The sequence below is a fragment of the Dermochelys coriacea genome, chromosome 11 (genome assembly GCF_009764565.3).
Source record: "Dermochelys coriacea isolate rDerCor1 chromosome 11, rDerCor1.pri.v4, whole genome shotgun sequence".
NCBI lineage: Eukaryota > Metazoa > Chordata > Testudines > Dermochelyidae > Dermochelys > Dermochelys coriacea.
Genome location: NC_050078.2, coordinates 41113847 through 41137061, shown reverse-complemented (window position 1 = coordinate 41137061; position 23215 = coordinate 41113847). Strand labels below are relative to the sequence as shown.

Here is a 23215-nt window from a genome sequence, read left to right as displayed (position 1 = left end):
GTGCACCCCCCAGAGCCCGCTCCCCAGCCCGGACACCCCGGGATTCGCTGCGTCCACAACCTATTAGGAAACAAGCGCGCGGAACCGCCTTGTCTGCTTTAGATGGAGAGAAACGGCACAGGACGCGGTCAGGCAATGAAGGGATGGCAGCAGGCACAGCAACTCCCCACCGATCTCTCCCTCCTCCCCCTTCCCTGGCACGAGGCCTGAGGGTCATCGCACCAACCTCTGCCGCGTTGCTGCTCAGGCAGGACAGTCCTGGTCCTTCCGGGAACACACGGGGGGACGAGTGCTCTGGGAAAGGTGGCCCTGCGTGTCTCTCGCAGCAACACTAGATCCAACGGGTCCTGTTAAAGGCCTCTTGCCACCCACTGATTTCTACTTCACCATAAAGGGGCTAGTACCTATAGACAATTGTGTGAGCTAAGCTGCAGTTAGCATACTGTTAGTGCTATATTTGTTTTAGCATATAGTTTTTGTGTATACATGTAAATGAATACACACATATGCTCGCATATCCAGAGACACAGTGCATGCTTCTCTGAATTCTTTGCATTCATATATATACACACACACATGCATGCATTCTGTACCCACACACAAATATCACTAATATCTGCCACACTGATTAAATTATTATTAAGTCTTTGCTATCACCTGAGCTGGACCTTTTCAATTTTTTTCCTCCCTAAAGTATCTAAATTGTGCATTGAAACCCAGCCTGGGATGAAAACTTCCGTGTACGTGCGAGGTGACAAGGTGCGACTTTGGAGATCCTGCACAGAAAGCCTACGCTGAATTCCAAATTACTTTGTTAGATAATTAGAAAGTGTTGATAATTATTTCTTTCATAATTTAGTGGTGTGTGGCTGTAACAGGAAAATGATCTTGTGAAAGTTCACACGTGCAGATGTATTAGTTACTGATTCATTTGATTAAATGCTAGTCTCAAGTGCTCTGATCCACAGCTGAAGGCGGCTCCATTAGCATAACACTGATGTTTAATTTTCATACGCATAATTAGCCATATATTTAACACTAATAGCAACATGCAGCCTTTAAGCATTAAACAGCCTGGGATTTGATCTGGCCTGAGCTGAACTTTCTCGGTTACACCTAGATTGTCTAGGGTGCGCAGTTATCACAGAACCAAATCTATGTAATCAAGCACATTTTGGCAAAGGGAGAACACCAATAAAAATGAACAAATCACATTGCTGATGTCGTTACAGATATTAGTGGAGGCTTCTCTTCCCTGAGCTCCCGCAGCTCCTGCTCACGGTATTTCTCTCAGGGTATCTGATAGGGACACAAATATGGCCGGAAGCGTGGCTGGGACTCAACTAACTCCCAAAATACGATCAGAGACCTTTGCCGGCGTTTAAAAGATGTGTAAACTCTTCGGGCAGTGGTGATGTTTGAAGCAACCAGCTAATGACCGTGCAAGCTGACAAGTCTAAGCCTCTCTGCTCTTTTTTTTTTTTTTTTTTTTGCTTTAGTGGCTCTGTCGGTTTTAATTGCCCATTTCCTAGCGCCTGTTTTATATCCTTTTTGGTTGCGATGCGTAAAGTTCATTTTCATAAAGTAACTGCGGATTGGTGCGGGAAGAAGGGGCAATGGTCTATCCCCACATGGACTCCGCTGGCCATCAGCTCTCTGCCCCGGGCTCATCTTGTCAGCCCTGGCTATGTAAGTGATCATTCGAGGCGGGTTGGAGTTCTTGGACAGAGAGGGAATGGTGACTGTTATCCGAGATCTAGGAGAGGCGTGATTAATAAGCAATAATTAAGTAATGTCTATAGTCAAACTGAAGGGAACTGGCTAGCCAGACTGAGTAATTTATTCCAGATAGCTGCAGATATGTCAACTACTAAGCAACAAGAGTGTGCAGTTGAGGATGTTCATTGCTAGATAAATGCGGTGCCTGAGTATTTTCACATCTGGACCATAAGATGGATGGACTCCACTCTGGGTACATGGGCGTCAGATTCTGATCCCGGTTACGCCGGTGAACATACGGAGTAACTCAATTGTCTTCACTATCTTTATTCCGGATCCACAGTGGTGTAAAGGATCTTAATCTGCCCATTCTGTTAAATGTGCTCCACCTAAACGAGCTCAGAATGTTGACAGTGGGGCTTTGATGCCGCATGTCCCACAAGAGATAAAAGCGCAGGCTGAAAACGCTTAGCTTTTTCTCCTCTCTGGTTACTGGGTTTGGTGTTTTGGGGGTATAACACACACACGCTCCAACATGTGCGTGTGTGTGTTTAAATCCTCACTTAGTCAAAAAGATTGTTATGATTCTCAACCAGTACTGTGCTTGGTTTTATACCCTTTGGAAGTATGGGACACAAAAGCCCACTGTAATTGTACATAACACCTGTTCCTAGATAGCCTATCTTTATTTGCGTGGTTCTGAACACAGACTAGAGATATGCTCTTCCATGCAAAGACTCTCAAATGTTTACTTGTCTGGAAAGTCACCAGGGAGTAGCAGGACAGCCCTAGCTAAAGGTGCACTTGGACGTAATGGTATCCAGATGCATTGTGAAGCCCATCCTCAAGCTGAGAAAAGTTTGGGTGCTAGCAAATGAACGGGGAAAAATAATTAAATCCTTCTAAGCCAGCTTCATAATGTCTGCCTGAAACATATAGCCTGCGTGAAGTATTTTAAAACGAGTTGGTTTCCCATACAGCCGAAACGTTTTTACTTTAGTAGTCACCTTTATAATTAGGATTATAAATGTGTACCCTAAATACCACCACCTCGGTATAATTGCTACCCAAACAGCTTGTTACCACAGCAGTTGGTAAAATCCCGCAGTCCTAATAAATTTATACTTGGGAAAACCTCAGAGTAAACAGAGACTAAAACAAGATGCTGGACTAATTGCTAGCAATCTGATTACACTTTGAGGGGATTCAGAGTAGCAGCCGTGTTAGTCTATATTCGCAAAAAGAAAAGGAGTACTTGTGGCACCTTAAAGACTAACAAATTTATTAGAGCATAAGCTTTCGTGAACTACAGCTCACTGTAGCTCACGAAAGCTTATGCTCTAATAAATTTGTTAGTCTCTAAGGTGCCACAAGTACTCCTTTTCTTTTTACTTTGAGGGGAGAAATCACTTTTTGGTTCAGCAGTTTATCACATCGAAATGGTCTATCTATCTCCCTATATTGTATTGTTCGTGCCGATCACCCACAGAGCTATGCAGAACGCTGCTGCTCACCTTTATCACTAGACATTTCTGTAAATCGCTAATTGTGTTTTTGTCAAACTACAGTCCATTGCCTGTCGCTTTTGAACAGCTCATCTGGGAGGCTGAAATATTACCATTCTCGATTAATAGTCCAGGCCAATACAAGTGACTGATTTCATAGTTACAACCCAACTGTTGGTAAAGAATAAGAAATGAGATGAACAAACTGATGGAGTAAGAATTGAAAGGACACATATAAAGGGGAAGGTGGTAGGATATTTTATTGTTCCACCTTTCTACTTTAACATTTAAGGCCGATTCAACATCCTTGATGCACCCAGAACTCAGTGGGAATTTGGGGGGGATGTATTCTTTTTATTTCATTACTAAATTGTCGTTACTTTTTGTAGGGATTAAACCTTTCAACACGGCGAAATAGCAAAGCATATTCTAAACACAAGCACTGGTAGCCCAACCTTCGTCTTCAGGAAACAAAAATCTATTTCCCAGTATACTGTATTATGGATTCTACGTCTTCCTGGGATCAATGACTATTTAACTTCTGGGTATTAGTAAAGTTGTTTGATTCATCATTTATTGTACAGGTTTTAAAAGGCCAGCTAACTTCCAAATTAATCTAAAGAACTACTGTGCAGTGCCTAAAATGCCTAAAAAAATCCCTTTACAAGGCTCCAGGAGTCAGAATTGTGCTTTGCCAAAACCGCTGTAAGAAAGGACCAGAGCTGACAGCTTGTTGTGTTCCAGAACAAACAAACAAACAGCAGAGTAAAGCTAGTAGAATTCGGTTACTTTGACCCCCCGCCCATCAGTCACGACACGCTGGCCTGGTAAGAGGCTAACGAAAGCAGTTCGCAAAGAGAAGGCAAGTGATGAAGAGTAAGTTATCAGTAACAAAAACAGATTGGCGTTACCGGTGGGCTTGTGGCAGTTTTGAATGCCACTTGTCTATCTCTGACATTGCAGTGCCGGGGCTGGGGATCTGCAAGCGCAGCAGCAGCATCCAGTGTATTTAAATACCAAATTCAAAACACTTACACATTCGGGCAGGGTGATTAGCAGCCACCTAATGGCAGATCAAAACCTTAATCTTCAGGACAGGTCCGGCCTGAGATTTTAGCAATTCATCTTGGAGTGGTGCAGCTGGATTAATTATTAGTTATTATCAATATTCATGGGATCAGAACAGATGCAGTTCTTATTAAAAGTCCAAACTCCCACAAACAAGCAACCACAGGAGGGGAAGCTGGGGTCATCTAACTCGGGGTCTAGATCCTAAAACCCACTTCTTAATTTTTGCTAAACGTTCAAAAATGCGGAATGAGTTTCTCATAACTGGAGCTGAGATCATGAGAAAAACGAATGCTCAATATAACATGGGCAAGCTGGCTAATTCTCCAGCAAGGGCGATGGTTGATCTAACAAGGGAAAGACGCTTTTTAGCTCACCCGGAATCTCGTTTTCATCACTTTTTCTTGTGTGCAAAAAAAAAAAAAAAAAATTAACCGAGCCAAGAGGGCAGAGAGCAGCTAGGCAGGCCCGCTGGAGGAATACGATCTCTGTGTTTGATAGCACAAACGCCACATTTCGGAAATTAAGTATTTGAATTTATTTATTTAGTTTTCCTACTAGCGTAGATCACAAGCTTGGGAAATCGCAGTGTGCTAATCACAAGGAAGGGAAATTGTTCCATAGCTCTCCACAGTTCAGATATAAGAGGAAACTACCATTTTCCTCTGTCTTCTCAGTTGCATTTACTAAGAATCATCCGATACGTGTTTGTCCAGTGTAAGCATCTGGAAGCAGGAGTAATACCTTTGTGTATCTGTCCCCTTCCCCCCCACCCTTCATAATTAAGAACCCAAACTCTTCTTGCTTTTAGAGTGTGCACGGTAGCTTCAAGATTTACACAAATCAACTCATTTGTATTAAATACTTATCAGGCAATGATCCGCAGTACGTGTCACTCACATCTGCTCTAAAAGCTGTCCACTACCTTTCCTCTAACGAGCCACAGCACCTATTCCCCGTAAAAGTTCCAGAAACCTCCTCTGGCTTGGTAAAGCTGACAGGCATTCCAGGAGCACAGTAACTTCAGCCACTTCTTGAGCCATCCTTAAGATTCTTCCAATACTTTAGTAAGGCTTTCTGCTCCTCCTGATGTAATTACAATGGTATGCTCAAACTGGGCTGATCTGAAATACACATTTAGCAATTATTAGGGGGCAAAGGTGGCTAGCAGTGCCTATGAAACTCACCCATTCCTTCCGGCTGTCAGTGATCAATTCCACGGTTTAAAATATATAAGTAGTAAATTCAGGCACCTTTTATTGTCGACAGAAACTGCAGTCCATTTATCCTCTAGGATCTTAAATTCAGGGGATCCTTCCATTATTATTGGCTCTGTAATAAGGGGAGGAAAAAACGTTCTCTAAACTGGCCACAGCACATCGTTTTCCTGTTTCTGAAAAGAAAAGGTCCCCAAAGGTAGAGTTTTGAAATTGTATCGCTAGGCTAACATAAGAACTAACGAGGAGGAAAAGGTTTCAGCGTAGCAGCCGTGTTAGTCTGTATCAGCAAAAAGAAAAGGAGTACTTGTGGCACCTTAGAGACTAACAAATTTATTTGAGCATAAGCTTTCGTGAGCTACAGCTCACTTCAGCGGATGCAGATAGTCAAAGAAATCCGATGAAGTGAGCTGTAGCTCACGAAAGCTTATGCTCAAATAAATTTGTTAGTCTCTAAGGTGCCACAAGTACTCTTTTTCTTTTCTTTTTTTTTTTTGAGGAGGAAGAGGAAACTCTGAAGTATGACGTTCTTCATTTATTTTTTCGTGAAAGACTAAATAAGTACATTTTAATCAAGCTTTAATTAAGATCCCGTGGATAATAACCAAAGCACCAACCACTCTTAAAAACAGCAGATAGTTTTAAAATATTTGAATTTTTAAAAACAGGCTTAAAATGTTCATTAAATCAGCAAAACAACAATTTTCTTATTTCCCTCTAATTGCAGCGCCATTTAGGCACACAGTGAGAAGAGGGCTTTTTCCCCCTTAAGCTTTCTATGATTGGTATTTAGCACATTCAACCTTCCAGGGAAAGGATTCTGACTGGTTAGCTAGGATGTATTACATCAAAAACCACACAACAGCTCCTGTCATGAAGCAAATGACAAAACAGTCACCAGACAGCTTGGTGGTAAAAACTATTGCTTTGGTAACAGAATTAGATTGTACTATTTCTGCAAAGGCAGCTCCCAAATGTGCTGGATAAGTCTCTACCCTACAAAAATATGGACCAAATCTGTTATTTAATAAGATTTTTTGGAGGATTTTCCTCTTCCAGATCTTATCACATGGCAACTATTTCCACGAATTATTTCACAAATTAAAATTTAAAGGATGTTTTCAATTTGCTTCCCATGGAGTTAGCCTAACCCGAAATCCCAAAATCTGAAGAGTAGATAGTCAAAGAAAGAAAAGGTAGGGATGTGGTTTTAAAAAAGAAAGCAAAAGAAAAACATTCGCAACTGTTACTAACCTATTGTAAACGCCATTCCCTCTTCCATTAACAAATCATTGTCATTGTCTACAAAAGAAAACAAAAATGCTTTTATGATGGGTGGGTTTTTTGTTTGCTTTTTTAAGTAAATGTAACCAGCACTTGCTTTCAAAAACCCTTTTTTGTCCCGCAGGTACCATGTAAAGTAATTCCCTTTAAATATCCGAGGAAAGTGTTTAAAATAATCTTCCCAATCTCAAAGCAAAGCAAACCAGGTATAAGATCTTCAAGATCACTCTATTATGCATAGATGAAACTATTTTGAGTACCAGCTCACTTCTAAGGGAATTACAGAATTTTAAAATTTAATCAGTACAGTCATTTGTTTGTTTGTTTTGCAATAAACTTTGCCCGTTTCGATCAGCTTATGACTATCCGAGAAGAATACTAATAAAAATAGGTTTCAGAGTAGCAGCCGTGTTAGTCTGTATTCGCAAAAAGAAAAGGAGGACTTGTGGCACCTTAGAGACTAACAGATTTATTTGAGCATAAGCTTTCGTGAGCTACAGCTACAGCTCACGAAAGCTTATGATCAAATAAATTTGTTAGTCTCTAGCTCACGAAAGCTTATGCTCAAACAAATTTGTTAGTCGCTAAGGTGCCACAAGTCCTCCTTTTCTTTTTCAATAAAAATAGGGACTGTACTCATATTGATCTTTAGTCTTTCTGGCTTAAACAAGTTATCTGTTGTTCCTGAAGAACAAAACTGACTATAAAAGGGGAAAGCCTGCAGGTAAACTTGCATTTGGTCGAACAGAAAAGTTTAACCGATTCTTATTCTTTTAACCGAGGCTTTTTGTTGCAAAACAAAATCAAATATATTTGGCATAGGATAGGTCGTCATCTAGGGATGGTGTTTCAAATGTCTACTTCCGAAGAGGGCGCTGCCCTAGCCCAGTCTATTGTGATCTTAGGTATTATTTAGACCTCTTCTAAACATGCTGCGCCAGTAACACCTTCTGAGTGTCCTCCGAAGAGAGCCTCTGCTGCAAGGGGGGTAGCGCCAAGGAAGGCCCGGCAGAGGGGAAGCGCTTTACTCCTATTCAGAGATACTGAGCTGCTGAGCTTCCGCTGGGACCTTCTGGGCGGTTTCAAGTGGCCTTCGAAACAGTTTGCAAACTGTATTTGAAGGCCTTGCAGAGCCATGCGTGTCTTCGTCCTGGCCTGTCTCAGCATCTCTTGTCATCAGGTGTTAGTGGCCGGCCAGCCATGCTGTGAGCGGGCCCAGAGGTTGGCAGCGGGAGGAAGGGAGGAGGAGAACAGCAAATACTCGGCCAAGGCTGAGCAGTCAGCGCTGATCACTGCTACCCCCCACCCCATAGGGAGCGCAGAGTCTGGGTCCGATTCTGCTCCCGGTGAACTCAACGGCAAGGCCATTGTCTATTGATTTCAGTGGGCGCCGGCCAGGCCAGTGGGAGCGCCCAGCAGGGCTGCGGGGGGGGGGGACCCCAAGCCAGCGCTCAGGAGAACGCGGGCTGCTGGCGGGGCCCTGCCGCCTGGAAGTCCCCGAAGAGGAACCCGCTGCTCCATCAGCTGTCAGCACGAGGGAATGTAATGAAGCTTAACAGCAACAGCCAGCGGTTATGCCTGCTGGGACAGTGATGCAGCGAGGGTTTGTTTTTATTAACTTTAACTTTTCTCCCAAACAAGTAATCCCAGTGCCTTCAAACCCCACCAGCCTGGGGATCCGGCAGCAATCTCCCCAAGTCACTAATAAGGAGGGGGGGGGCTGTATTCGCAGGGAAGAAGAGCTACTGCTGTCTCAGGACTGGTAGATTGCGGTGACCCCTAGGCGGGAGGAGGGGGTCGGTTTTTGCAGCTGGGTGGCATTTAATTAAAATACTTCAGTAAGATTCCTACGTAGCTTTCACAATGGACTTCCTTACCATGATGCCAAACTTCAGGGTGTCCATGGAAGTAAGATCCTATTCCATGCCCAACAAAGTAGGGGCAGACTCGGAAATCATTCTGATGTGCTATGTGGCTTTAAGGGACAGCAAAAATAAAATAAGATAAAAAGAGAGAGAGACACAAAGCCCATTTCCAATAGACATCAGACCCTCGCAAAGCCCGCATTTCGGACTATGTAACACTCACAAACGTATTAGCCCCAAACTGTAGCAGTGACACTGGGATAATTCCAGGCACTTTCACAATAAACATTTGTAATGCAGTGTGGCTGGTGATAATCTCTTTGGAGTGTAACACAATGACACATTCACACCATTAGTGGAGGCTCCTCCGGTATTCTTTATAATGGGGGCGGAGCCCAGGTGCACTCAAGCCCCGCCCACAATTCATAACTCCACCCACAATGGAAAAGTAGCCGGGCGTCTCTGGAATGATCAGCGGTGGAACAGGGAACCATGTCGCCAGTGTAATTGTCCTGGTTAGGCTTCAGCTTTTTTATACCAATACACTGGAATCTGGCAGCTCAGAGCTATTGGTTCCGACCCTCTCTGTGGACTCTGAGCACTTGATCAGTTTATATTCCAGAGGGTTGTCTTGGCAAACAAGTGTGCTAGAATCTTATTTGTTGTAAAGAAAACTTAAATAATACAGAAATTGAGGCAGGGCTACCCAATAAAGGAGACTCCCATATACCACCAAGTAGCAGTCTGAACCCTGCAGCCAATCTGGGAAATGGACACTGAGGCATTTGTTTGGACTCTACCCACACAGATTTACAAATATTTTTGCAAACACAGATTTTTGCAGAGATAAAAGAAAAAGAGCAGGTCATATTTGGGGACTACCAGTCTGGGGCCCTTTAAAAAAGTTACAAGTCTAGCAAATCCATGTAATGCTAATTAAACAGTCCACCTATTTCTAACATGTCCATAATCACAATATCTGGGCACCAGAACATCTATGAGAGCTGAAACAGGGCCAGATCACTCATCTCATCTCTATGCCTTTCTAATATAGGCTTGGTCCCGGTGGTTGTCTTTCAGAAAAGACACTGCTAGGCTATTCTGCCGTCCCCATTATCTGTTTAGGGAAGGCCCGTGTGAAGCTTTACATTACATCCAAAATATGAGAAATTTGGGATGAACCTGTTCTCAGGAGGCATACAGTTCTATAGGTAAGGATGTCCTACCCCAGTCCCCAAAAGTTTCAGCCTAGGGCTACAGATTTCCCTTCGCTCACAGCTATTTGCAGAGAGAGAGAGAGGGTCTTCTTAGGTAGCTGTGCTTTCAAAGCTTTAAAAATTAGATTCAGAACCACAAATAGAGCCTTTACAATTGCCAGCCTGAGTTACTGGGAAAGTCAAATTACTATACGTATCAGCATTATCTTAGACCCCTACAAATAAGTTTTTATTTTATTAATTTGAGATCGGCCATGATGGCAGCTGTGCTCATCCATATCACTTCCATCCAATTTCTAAAACCAAACAGAAGTACTGTAAAGAACAAAGGATTAGTTTTACCCTTAAAAAATGTCACCTAAAACACAGAAAAGCGGAATTTGTTGGTTTCAAATCCCGTGGACCTGGTTGTTTCTGTCAATATGAAAGGTAAGTACTTAAACACACTGCTAAATGATTTCCTACAGAAGCCGGGATATTCACACCTTTGTGCATCACAGGCCAAGAATTTACCATTGCTACAACTGAAGTAAGTGGTGTAATGCTACTGTAAAACAAGCGTTAACAGGGTGGAGAATGAGGTCAATGGTGGTTAATAATGTTACAAAGCTCAGATCTAAAATGGATGCTTGAAAAGGCTCCATATGTTATCTAGTACCTGCCTTCCAGGCTAATAAGCATGTTTGATAGTACTTCAGTTGACTTTGAAGGGAAACAAGGTCCTCAGTTTAAGATATCCCCAACTTCTTTAAGACTCTCCTAATTATTGGCATAAACGGCTAGTAATAGTACAAGATCTTGGGCTCCATTCTGCTGGGATTTTTATCCCATGAAGTACACAATTTAAATAACATTAAAAATAATGTAAGTTAGAGATGGAAAAGCCATATAGGATGCATCTTGGATATGATGATAGTAAAGGCCAAGGAGGAAGCAATGGATGTGGAGAGGAATTAGAAAATTACAGTTTATTCACTAACATATAAAGAACAAAATGTGAAATGATGTGAGTTCTAGAAAATCAGAATTAGTGCAACACAAGCAACACTTCATGTAACGATGAAATATTCTTGAACAATTACCCTACGGGAAGAGAGGAGTGGAAGACCATTTATGCAACATTTGGCAAGCTTTTGTTCCACCTCTATTTTTCTTAAAGTATGTTGGCCAGTGCAAGAGCAAACCCATTCACTATTCAGTTTTGCCTGTCCCCCTCTTATACCATTCAAAGAGGTTGATAGACCCCAGAGTCATTTTTTTCAGGCTTACAACTTTGCTATAGGATGTCTTTTCAAAACTCTTCTACCATACCAATACAAAGTCTTCTTCTATCTAGGAGCTACATCCTCTAAGTACCAAAACTAATTATCCTCATCTTGGCATGGAAAGCTCCAGTGTGCACCATTCAACTAGCCACTGAGAGAATAATGTTCAACACTAAGACTTTAGAAGCAACAGCAGTTGCTTTGAGACATCAAAAGCAGGAGCACCATGGCCATCATCATGAGAAGACAACATTGAGACAGTTTTTCTTCCTCATACAATGAAAGTAGTTCTTGTGCACTGCATTGATTAATTCTGCCTCTTCCTTGCTCAAGAGCATGAAAACAACTCTATTAGCATCACTACTTATGCTATTACAGTCTGATCAAAATAGGGATCTTTGTGCTCATATGTATTTGACATCTGCACTGAAGTACTCAACTGACCTTCCCTCTTCACCCATAAACAGAGTATGGATGTTCTTTACATAAAATGTAATGTATTTTATGAACCTGCATTGCTGTATGGAACATCTGCAGAGAAAAAAGCTGTAGGTATGAAACTCAGCCACTTTCAACCTCTTTCTAATACTTACACTTACATATGGTAGCACCTCACATCTGAGAATTTTAAAAGACTAAAGTGTTAACACCTGTGAGGGGAGATCTTCAGGGTCCTGTGTATTCCTCAGTTCCACATTCATCTAGTTAAGGTTTTGCTAACAAACTGTGCTCCAAAATCCCTGCATTCATTTTTTTAAAAATTGCTTTTAGTCCTGATAAGTGCAGAGATAACCTTGTAAATATGAATTGACTGTAAACTGATCCAGTGATGTCTTCCTGAGTCAGTAGAGAGCTTGAAACATCACTCAGAGAGGTGCCACCTCAGTCAGGGCCCTGTGGGCTCTGTGATGCTGGGGCTGTGGAATTTGGGATTCTTCATCAAGACACCATGGAATGCAGCATTTTTGGCATGAAATTCACCATTTGCTGCAGCCTGGGACTCAATGTTTTGTTGTCTGGCTCCCTGCCCTACCAGGATTTGCCTGCACTAGCCTCACTCTCTCTCCAGAAGAGGTTGTTAATCAGACTACGGTGCATGCTTCTGCCACTGTTCCATAGCACTGGGCAACAGATCAAGGAGCCAGAGGTGAAGTCCAGCTTGAGGTCAGGCAGTGGAGGTAGCTGAACATATAAATGGTGAGCTAGGCTGCTGGAAGTATATCCCTGGCATTGAGGCCCTTGTTGCCAAGGAGGTGAGCTGTATAAGTTCCCCCGTCCCTTGGGTCACACATGGGGAAAAAGGTCCTGAGTCTGGCTACCAGGATAACATGGTGGAATGAGGGCTAGGAAGCAGAGCCAGGTTGCCTGGAGAGCACAGAAAAAAAACCCATTCTTCAAAATAATCCCTATTGAAAATAACTATTGACAAGTTTTACCTCAATGAGTATTTTCAGCTACGAACCATAGCTGTGTTAGGGAGTAGGAAGGACAGGAGTGACAACACAGTAATTTAATGTTGCAGCAGACTTTAGTCTGGTGGTTGCCATGAAATGTTATCCCAGTGTACTGCAGAGTGCACAGGACCCTGGGTATTATACCTGTTTTACAGATGGCAAAAAGAGGTTAAATATCTAAAGCAAGGTCACACAACCAGTCAGTAGCAGAACTGTAAGCAGAACTTAGGACTACTCACTATGGGTCAGATCCCCCCTCCAAAATGCCTACATGCAACCATTTGCACTCAGATATCACCCCTTGCTATGAGTGGTGGGGGAAAGTGGGACATCAGCCATCAACAGAGCATCATCTTCCCAGAGTCGCCCAAACTATGTACAGCCCTCTGTGAACAGAGGAATCCATACAGAAGGATGGGACAGTACAGATATACATTATCAGACAGCAGATACACATTATCCCTCCACAAACCCTACAGGTAAGCCGCAGAAAAGCTACAGGCAACTAGAGACAGGACTGGATTCTCTACAATGCTATCCCTTTATGCTGTAGAATCTCTCTCAAAGGTCTTCTGGGGCAGAGGCGGCTGAGGTAAGCCCCAGAGCCCTCCTACCAGGAAGCTGCAAAGCAGGCTCATGGGCTCCAGTGCCAATGTGGTGGCACAGATCCCTCATACAGCTGGTCCTGTGCCTCTAGCAGATCCCCTAAGGTCCTGGGGGATCAAGAGGGATCTATGGCAAATCCCATCCCTTGCCAAAATGGGGAGAACTTGGCAGTTTCTTTCACCCTCTCTTGAAGGTTTTTCCACAGGAGGGCAGATCTGCCCCAATGCACTAAGCAATCACCCAAGAAACACAACTGAAACAAGTCCCATTGTAAGCATTTATAGTGGTACTATCTAGCTGCTTTACTCTGTGCTCTGGTGACACAAAGCAGCTGTTAATTAGCAAGTTAAGACAGGTTAAGGCTGCTTCATAAAGCAGTTGGAGGCTACTGGTGAATCTGACCCTCTAACTGTAGATTCCAGTTTCCTTACAAAAAAATTAAAACTTAACTGAAATGGTGTTAAAGAGCAACAACAACAGACTAAAATTACTAAATAGATCTGACCCACACTGATGAGACAGGAAAACTGCTCTGCAAACAGGGACAAGAATATCAAAGCTATGAAAATAATTCTTGTGTAGGAAGTAATAAAAAAGCATAATGCACCTTAGAATTTAAAAAAAAAAATCACATTTTTCTTTATAATATTATTTGTAAACTATGGTTACTGAATGACATTACTATTTTTTGCACATTCTTAAAGAGACATCACTAGTTTAAATCATATTTGCTCATGAATAAAATATTTATTTTGAATGCTACAATATAACCTCATTTGGTAAATTACAAAATCCAACTGCACGCTTTTAAAGGTATTTTTCTCTTAAGTAGTAATCTTAGATTGAGAGAATGCACAAGTTCAGGGATTCCCTTTAATGACAACGAAAGTTGAAGTATAATTACTAATATTTTTGAAAGCCAACAATTGTTTTTTTGAAAGAAAGGTACATTTTGGTTTCAAACTGGAACACAAATTACTGTATTTTTCTTACAATAGCGTTGAACTTTTATTTGAGGTTCTCTGTTTCTGAAAAGCAGACATGATGGATTGAAATAAAAGATAATTTATTGCAATGCTTACTTTCAAGTGTAGAGAGAAGCAGTGTAATTGTAATTTACAGTAGCTGTCAAGGAAAATCTATCACAGATGACATTAAAATGACTTATTTTGCCTGAGCCACTTATTGTTTAAATGTGCATAATCTGATAGAAACAGATTTTTTTAAATTTGCTTTATATTGTTCTAAATTAATATCAAAACATATACTTATGAGTTAAACATTTAAAAACCATTTATTAATACTTTCATCACTGCAATTTTTTCCTATGAGTTTGAAATTGGTTTATTTAACTATGCCACATTTGCATTGTTTGGATCAATATATTCACAACACTTTCACATATCTAAACTCACTACATAACAACTACACTGTATACATGTATAAAAACTATAATTCAAACTATATTTAATCTTAAAGAAAAGCATCACAAAGGGTATAAGAAAATAGAACGAGGGCCCAATCCTGCTCCCTCTGAAGTCGATGGGACCTTTGTCATCAATTTAACTGGAAGCTTAGCAAAGGATTAGCAATTTGCTAGGCAAAGGAAATTGATCCATTCATGTAATGTTTTTATTTGTAAGTTTCAGCTGATGACACTGAAGAGCTACTATATACTATATATTCCATTTTGATGGGTCTGAACACTTCTAGCTTTAGGTGTTTGCTTACAGGTATTTATATTATATATTTTTCCACTGAACTAAGATTTTTACTGCATACATAAATGTAAAATGACAAATATACAGAAAATGATGATTCAACACATCAGGACATTCCTTCATCAGAGTTAATGTTAGAGTAGTTTTAAACAAAACAAAACATTAAAATAGCGTGCACAATAAAATCTTTTAAAAAAAGTTCATGATCTGTTATTTTGTACACAGTTTTGAACAAGCACTAGTTCTGATTAATTTGCTTTTCAATGGAGCCTTTGCATACATATTTACACTCTGTGAGAAAACGGACCTCTGCATCAACACAGTGAAAATCCAATGTCACTTTCAATTCTGCTCCTCTTTTTTTTTTTTAATATAGTTAGAATTAATGTAGTGAATCTGTAATGAAATGCATTATCTTGCATGGAGATTTATCAGATTTTCCAACTGAATGCCATGCTTTGCTAGTACTAGCTGGAGTTCACCTGCATGTTGGTGTGGCGTGTGGCTCTTTTTTGTGAAGAGTTAAGTTGAACACAAAAAAAAGGGAACAAAGGTCAGCACCCAGCCGCCACTTGAATGTGAGATTTTTCTTTTTATTCCCCTTGATGTATACGAGGCTCTGGGTTATTAGTCTTAATGATGGAAAATTGTAGTGTTGATACAAATCTTTTTTTCAAAGTAGTAGGCGGGAGCTCCATTTGTTAGTAAGTTTTTTTGTGACTAAAAGCCACGGACAGTACATTTATGTAGCAGTAAAAGGCCTAGATGCTCTTTCCATAGCAGAGCTAATTATTCCTACTGTGACCTTACTGATCTACCCTGTTCCTAGTACATCTCATCTGCACGCCTGTTCCTCTGTGTAGATGGTGTCAGAGAATATGAAAAACCCTATAATGAAACCATTTTCATGATGGAGAAAGGCTACTGGAGTTGCACTTGCTACAAAGAGGCTCAATTATATGAGTAATTGTGATAATTTTCTACATTCATAGCCTTCAATGGGGAAAAAAGAATGAGAGCCACAAAGGAAAATTACTTTAACAAGAAAGTACAGAGAGTAAAAATGGAAGAAGAGACAAAAAGGGGGAAAAAAATAACCAGAAAAAAAAGTTTAAAAAATAGATCTGGAGGGAGGAATAGCAAGACAGTGAGAACAACAGAAATGCTCAAAAAGCCTATGTGCAGCTGTGTTGCACAATTAAATTGAATTTTTTTCTGCAGTTGATGAATGTGACTACTGCAAATGTGCCTCTGTAGTTAGCTATCATTTGTTGTTCCGTGACAGGAAAAGGATAATTACCTCTCAGAGAGAATCAAAGGCTGACATGCCCTTTAGACACAGCCATGAATGCAGAGCTCGATAGAATGCTTGAATAAGAATCTAGTGTTCTGTGCCCCCTTCTACTCAAGAATAAATTTTGTTAAAATGCAAGAGCACCACCAGTAAATCTGTTGAACCGTAGGTGTTCAAAAACATGAGGTGCCTCTATCGACTCATCCCATTTGCAAAAATAAAACTACATTTTGAATTCACTTCTATTATATTCATGGACAGTAAGATAGTGAGATATGCATTAAATTTCTTTTCCCAGTAGGGGTCTGATTCAACATTTCCTATGAAAGAACAAAAAGACACTATTCTTTTTCCTCAGGCTAGTTAGCCTATAATTTAAAACTGTCAAAAACACAATTTTGTACAAAGTCTTCAATAAAGGCTTCTCAGATATAACCCAAAGAGGTTTTACTAAAGTTCGATTCAGACTCTGTTACAATATTTTTAAAGCTATAAATACATCTAACTGATATTTTGCCTCTCTCTTCCTCCCCCCCTTAAAGTATTTGAAGATTTACAAAGAAAAAAAGGCAGTATCTTTTCAAAGTGACTAAGCCTTGCAGCTTTTAAGCAATCAGAATGCATGCAATAGTTTGTCACAGCCATTAAATATTCACAAAAGTACCAGTGAGGTACCTGTTAAGGAAAATGTATATGACGTGTTTATTTTTAAAAAAAATCAAAGAAATAGATACATTCAGGAAATAGTGACATATTTTAATTCAAACCAACAAGAACAAAAGAACAAAGATTACTTTTATATAAAAGAACAAATGCAAAATAGGAAAACTTCTTCAAGAGGGTGCTCTTTCCTTTATGATATTTGTATGCACTCTGGTTTGAAAGGTAAGAATTTCCTGAGCTAAATATTTTTGTACTTTTTTAGCAAAGTGACTTATTGATGTTGACTAATTCCTTTATAACTTTATTTGCTATACAACAAAAAGAATGTAGTTTTTTAATCTTCTTACAATGATTCTATTAAAGATGTGATGTTTCAGGTAAAAATAATAATAAAAAAAAAGGGAATGAAAAAAAACTACAAATCACACCTCTTAATCTAAAACCACAGCAGTCTGATAAATATCTTTGAGTCTTTCTACAGGTATCTTTGCTGACCCCAGTGTAAATCACTTTTTGAAATCTTTCTTATCCAAGGAACAACATTATAGCCTGGCAGTTCACATACTGATATCAGACTGAAATGATGGTCCTGAATCATAAAACATGTCATCAGCTTTATACCAAACCACCAATAACCTTTGTCCCACTTGCCAGCCCTCCCTTTACTTGTCAGTATAAGGCTTACCTGATTGTGTTTCCAATTACAGAGAAGGGAGCCCCTGGTCTGCAAGCTGCAATTGCTTCATCTCTGCATTTCCTGGCAACCTCCACTAACTTTTGACCAGATTTATCCACATTGCCCACCAAAAATGTTTCAGAAGTGTCACCATGGTAGCCATTGTAATATACCTAAACACATGTAGAAATGTAAAGACATTTTCTTGTTTTACATTCAGAAACAGATCTCCTGTTAGTTAAATTCATCCTATTTATTTTAACAGACAGGTTTTCTTTTAGGTTGCCGTCAAGCTCAATTTGCAAAAATAAGGTAGAGGAAATAAAAGATTAGAAATTAGACCTAAAAATTCAACATTAAGGTATAATTGTAATGATAAATTATACGTAAAACCTTTCAGTTTTATGTCTAGGGCTGAACACTTGAACAAATACTGGAAATGCAAAAATGGAAGTTCTAAGAGCCCCAAATACACAAACAATTAAATTCATCTAATCTACAGGAAGTTAGGGCTTGTCTTCACTACCGGAGTAAGTCTAACTAAGTTTTGCTACTCCAACTATGTGAATAATGTAGCTGTAGTCGACGTAGCTTAAGTCGACTTACCACGACGTCTTCATTGCGCTGCTCCGGTCGATTTACCTTAATCTTCTCAGGGAGCTGGAATACTGGGGTCAACTGGAGAGCACTCTGCCATCAATTTAGCAGGTCTTCACTAGACCCCCTAAATCGACTCCCGCTGCATCGATTGCAGCAGCATGATCTCCCTGTAGTGAAGACCAGCCCTTAGAGTAACTGACCTTTATGTCAAAGATGTGCAAGAGGTGGGAGTGGGTCTGTGGAGGATGAAAACCACTTCCCAAAACAGGGCCAGAGTGCAGGGGTGGGATAGTAGCTGCTGCAGCTGCTCGTCCATGCCACTTGCCTGTATAGTGTTTGGTGGTGTCACTGGACTGACATGATTGTAGATCCCATGGCTTCTCTGACCTCAATGCCTTCCTACACTCTGGCTTAGGCGGTGCAGAGACCCTACTCATGGCATACAGGGGATGTTAGTGGCTGGGAAGACCTTTTATTGGCTCCTCACACCATAGTGAATATCACCCAAATTGAATTTTAAAATATACATTTAATAGACTGATTAAAAATCCAAACTACTACAAAGTGTAATGTGTGTAAACTAACATAGCTATAAAAAGCTTAGGACAAATTCATTGTTAGTATAACCTAGTACAGGGCCACTGATGTTGTGCACATTTCACTTAATTACTTTTTAAATTCCAGTTTCAAACTGTAACATTGCATTAGCATAGATTTTTGGATTTAATTTCCATGGTTTAATTTAAAAAAAGAAAACACGTAGCTCTGGCACTATGAAGTTGCCCACAACAGAAATGCAGCATTCTGTTAGATACACAAAACCTCTACCTTTTTGCCTATGCAATTATGCAACTGTTCTTCAGGAGCAACATAGATTGTGAACTACAGCACCCTATAGATTTCTCTACAAACACAGGAAAACCCCGCTCTTTTACTGTGAAGTCTTATAATGTGGCATTAAAAAGGAGTTTGCAGCTCCACAGTACTTCAGGCAATAACTGAAAGATTATTCGAAATTTTCCTGTGCATATGTAAAGGACAATTTTAATTGCATACAACTTTGGTGTTATAAAATATCTTTTTCTCAAACTTAGTAGGCAACTACTCTTCAGAGACTAACACGGTTCAGTGCTTAACGTTCTGCTACTTGTGAGCTATTTGTGAAAGAAGATTTGTGACTCTTTTTAATGGTCAAGTATTCTTTGCCCACTCCCAAACTCAAAAAATAGCTAATGATATTTTTCCTCACACTTTTCTGCAAAAAAAATATTATACTCAACATGAGACTTGAAACATTTTTTAGATATACTTATGAGTGAGTGGTAACAAGTTATAATGAAAGTTGAATTTCAACAAAAAGGCCCCACTTGCTCTCACTGACTACAATGAGAGTGGACTCAAGTCCTTAGTTATACACCTTTTTCTGCCAGTTAAGAACATCACTGCAGCTTTTCATTATGTTGTTATATGTTATAGGACAGTTTTTGTTCTATCAGGTTCACTTTTAATAGGACCAGATCATTTTTAGTAGAACTCCTCTCAATCTATCAGAAACCAAACTGTAAAAAATCTGATCATTACCATGTCAGAAAAATGAGCACAATTGTAACAGAACACTGGGGGTGGGGGTGAAGAGTTGATCCTGCAAGCTCTGCATGACTTTAATGAGAACTGCATGCACTCAGGGCTTGGAGGATTGGCACCTAAATTAATGAAGCAGGACTCATCTAATACTATCAAAACAATTTCTTAAATACAATTAGGGTTTACTACAACCCACTTATCACAATTACATATTTTTGACATTAATAAATTACAATAACAGAAAGTAAGATATGCTAGTTCTATAACAGCCAGCGCTAGAACTAAGACATAGGACACGATACTTGATAACGGATGGTTGAGAGCTATAGTATGTTGGTGAAGCACGATGTTTTTTTTCTATAATTCTTTTGAAAATTTAAAGGCAACATGATTTAAGTCAATAAAATGCCTTTATATTTCATCTATGAAATTTCACAAACCCACTTGTGTAAAATACATTAAATTTTTTATTCCTAGATAATTTGCACTCATTGTGAAGTATTTACATTTGCTAGCTGGCAGATTATTATGTAATCATTTTATAGATCCTGTACACATCCATAAACAAATTAGTGTAGAATGTCTACTGTAACTGTACTGTTATGTCCATAATAATTGTTTCCATCTGTGAAATGTCCCAGTTTTTCTCATTAAAAATAAACTAATAGGTCAATTATAAACACTATAAAGCAATATTTTTCCTCAGACATATTGGAAATGAACAATTACCAAACACAATGTTTATTTTAAGTGATAAATATACACACACACACACACACAAAAACCCAAAGATAGGCAGTCAAAGATGAGCGCTGTTCCCACAACTGTCATATTCTTGGATACTTGCAAGATTTATTTTGTTTTATGAGGTTAAACAGAAGAAAAACTCAATGTATTTTCAAAAAATATCCCTCTTATTTAATCAAATGTTATTTGAAAAGAAGAGTGGAGAAAGCAAAGAAAAACGAGAGTAAAAATGCTTAGAACAGTCACTGTGGAAAATACCTGTATGAATGTGAATGTTGTTATTAATCTAAGGAGTCAATGTCATCTTTGGGGGCAATACAAAAAAAAGGAAAATTAACTTTAAACCAGATTTGATTTAAAGAAAGAAGAGGCCAGATCCTCTCAGCTGCTGTCAATGGACACAGTTCCACTAACGTCAGTGAAGCCACACCAATTCAAACCAGTCAAGGATTCGGGCCAAAAATATATTTTGAAGAATACAGATCATCCTATGTAAATCAAATAGAACAAATACCTACAGCTAGAAAGTGTAGAGTATGGTGGAATGCAATAAAATAAGTTAAAAAACCCAGTACAGGATCACAAGTGAATAGTATAATGGGGCAAAAGTTCAAGTTGACTAAATATAATGTAAAGAGCTATCTAAAAAGCTTTAAATGCGAGGTCAGAGTTATGGCACTTTAGAGCTGCTCCCACTTATGCCAGAGGTGAATTTGGCCCACGGTAAGCAATATCAAACAATTGGTACAGATAAGTGTATCAGGAAATTCTTTAATGGGTAAAAAAAAAAACTTTCCCTTACAAAACATTACTTTATTCTACACCATTTATTATTGTAAAGTAATGTTTAGAATTCAGGAATACATTTGTGTATTCACTAGAAATAAATTGCCAAAGCTTTGGGGAAACTTACCACAGGGGGACAAAAATAAGAACCACAAAACATGATTAATCCCCATTTCAATAAATGAAAATACCAAAAAGCATCACAATTAGGTTTTCTGTTTCCATATTTTTTTTGTTCTAATGCTAATTTGGTCAGCCTTTATTCAAATGATATAAGTGACCATTCTGTGAAAATGTTAAGTTAATGGTTATATCACACTATCTGTTAGTGAGTAAAGGGTTCAAGGCTCTTATACCAGAAATGAAACATAACACTACCTTCAGGGATTTTAATAAATGTAGGGAACACTGCTAGCAAAAGAGTTGCTGTCCAAATAGACTGACATACACAGGCCAGTGTAGCCTCTAATGACAGAGTAAGATAATGACAGGCCCCACTCAAAATCAGCAGGAAGAGGAAGATCAATCTTGGCAGAGTGAAGGAAAAATGCTGGCTTTCTTCATGTTAGCTCATCTCATACATATCTGTCTTCAGCTGCTGCCCAGTACTGTGGTGCTCTGCATTAACTACACAGTGGATCAATAACAATTACACCTTCTCAAAAACATGACACATAGCAGGATTGGGTTGACATTTCACTTAGGCCAACATTGATCTCAGTGCATCTGATTCCAGCCTTAAATTCAAGTCAGGCCTGGGTCTAGTTGGAATAAACACAGAGTTAAAAACAAAAAAGGAAACCAGCTGCTTGTGCCTTGGATTAGAAATAAACAGCACATCCATCTGTGCATTCCACACTTTCAATCTACAGCTCTTCCTGTTGCTACTAGCAATTGTAAAGTTGATCAAAGACTATTTTTTATATGAATTACTCACTGTGACATCAATGTTGATAATGTCTCCATCCTGAAGAGGTCGACTGAAACATAAACAGACAAAAAAAAATAATGGTGACAGACAGTTCTCAACAAAGGGAATATAAGAACAAACATCTAATGACACACACATACACAAATCTGGGGATGGAGAGGGGAGAAGATACTTTTCTGGTGGAGGAGGATGGAGACAAATGGAATAACCTTTTCTAATCTTCAGCTCTTGCTACTTAAAGAACAAGTACAGATGAATATAATATAATGACAAACAACTGACAGAAAACATTATCAGCGTCTGAAAATCTACCACCATACTTGCTCTGATTTATAGTGAGCTGATTTTACTTTCTGAGCAGCCTAGTGTATTGTTAATAATAAAAATTTGCATCAATTCAAATGTCTTCAATTCCTTAAACTACAAGTATTTTGCTGAAAAATTAGAAGCATTTACTGTACTGTATTTTTTCAGACTCTAAACTCTGGAAGCATTACACCACAATTTATGAGCGTCATGACAAACAGTCGATTACGTTTTTATTATTATTAAACAAACTCCCAAAGTGCCCATTGCCAATGTATCGTAGCATGCTATGCAGCTGCAATAGGTTTATAGGTGTTTTTTTAGGTAAACTGAAACATGTTTAATATTAACCTCTAAGTTATGAACATTAACATAACATTTTTGTTTGCAATGGTAAAATGTGTGTTATTAAGGGAATACCTGTCAGGAATACCATGACATACCACGTTGTTCACAGAGGTACAAACAGATTTGGGAAAACCTCCATAGCCTAGAGGTGAAGGATAGGCATTTTGTCTGATTATTTCATGATGAACAATGGAATCTATTTCTTCAGTTGTCATGCCAACCTAAAATATAAAATAAAAATTGTGCTGAAAAAAAAAATTGAAGACATTTTCTCTTATTTACTGAATGTGATCGCAGTCATGCACTTCAGTGAAATCTAGGATGATACAAATCAAATGCTTTGATACAAAACACTAAAC

General features: G+C 39.3%; 1 protein-coding gene across 2 annotated transcripts in view; it reads right to left on the bottom strand.

Moving 5' to 3' along the window:
- Positions 1–4815: 4815 nt before the first annotated feature.
- Positions 4816–23215, bottom strand: part of METAP1D (methionyl aminopeptidase type 1D, mitochondrial) — a 68504-nt gene continuing 50104 nt past the window's right edge. For both annotated transcript variants that reach the window (XM_038422748.2, XM_038422749.2), the window contains 7 exons: positions 22929–23077; positions 22209–22251; positions 17564–17727; positions 8671–8768; positions 6764–6811; positions 5546–5624; positions 4816–5416 (listed from right to left, as the gene is read on the bottom strand). In XM_038422748.2, the coding sequence (XP_038278676.1) occupies positions 5338–5416; positions 5546–5624; positions 6764–6811; positions 8671–8768; positions 17564–17727; positions 22209–22251; positions 22929–23077 (660 nt within the window). In that variant the 3' untranslated portion in view covers positions 4816–5337. The remainder of the gene's footprint in view (positions 5417–5545; positions 5625–6763; positions 6812–8670; positions 8769–17563; positions 17728–22208; positions 22252–22928; positions 23078–23215) is intronic.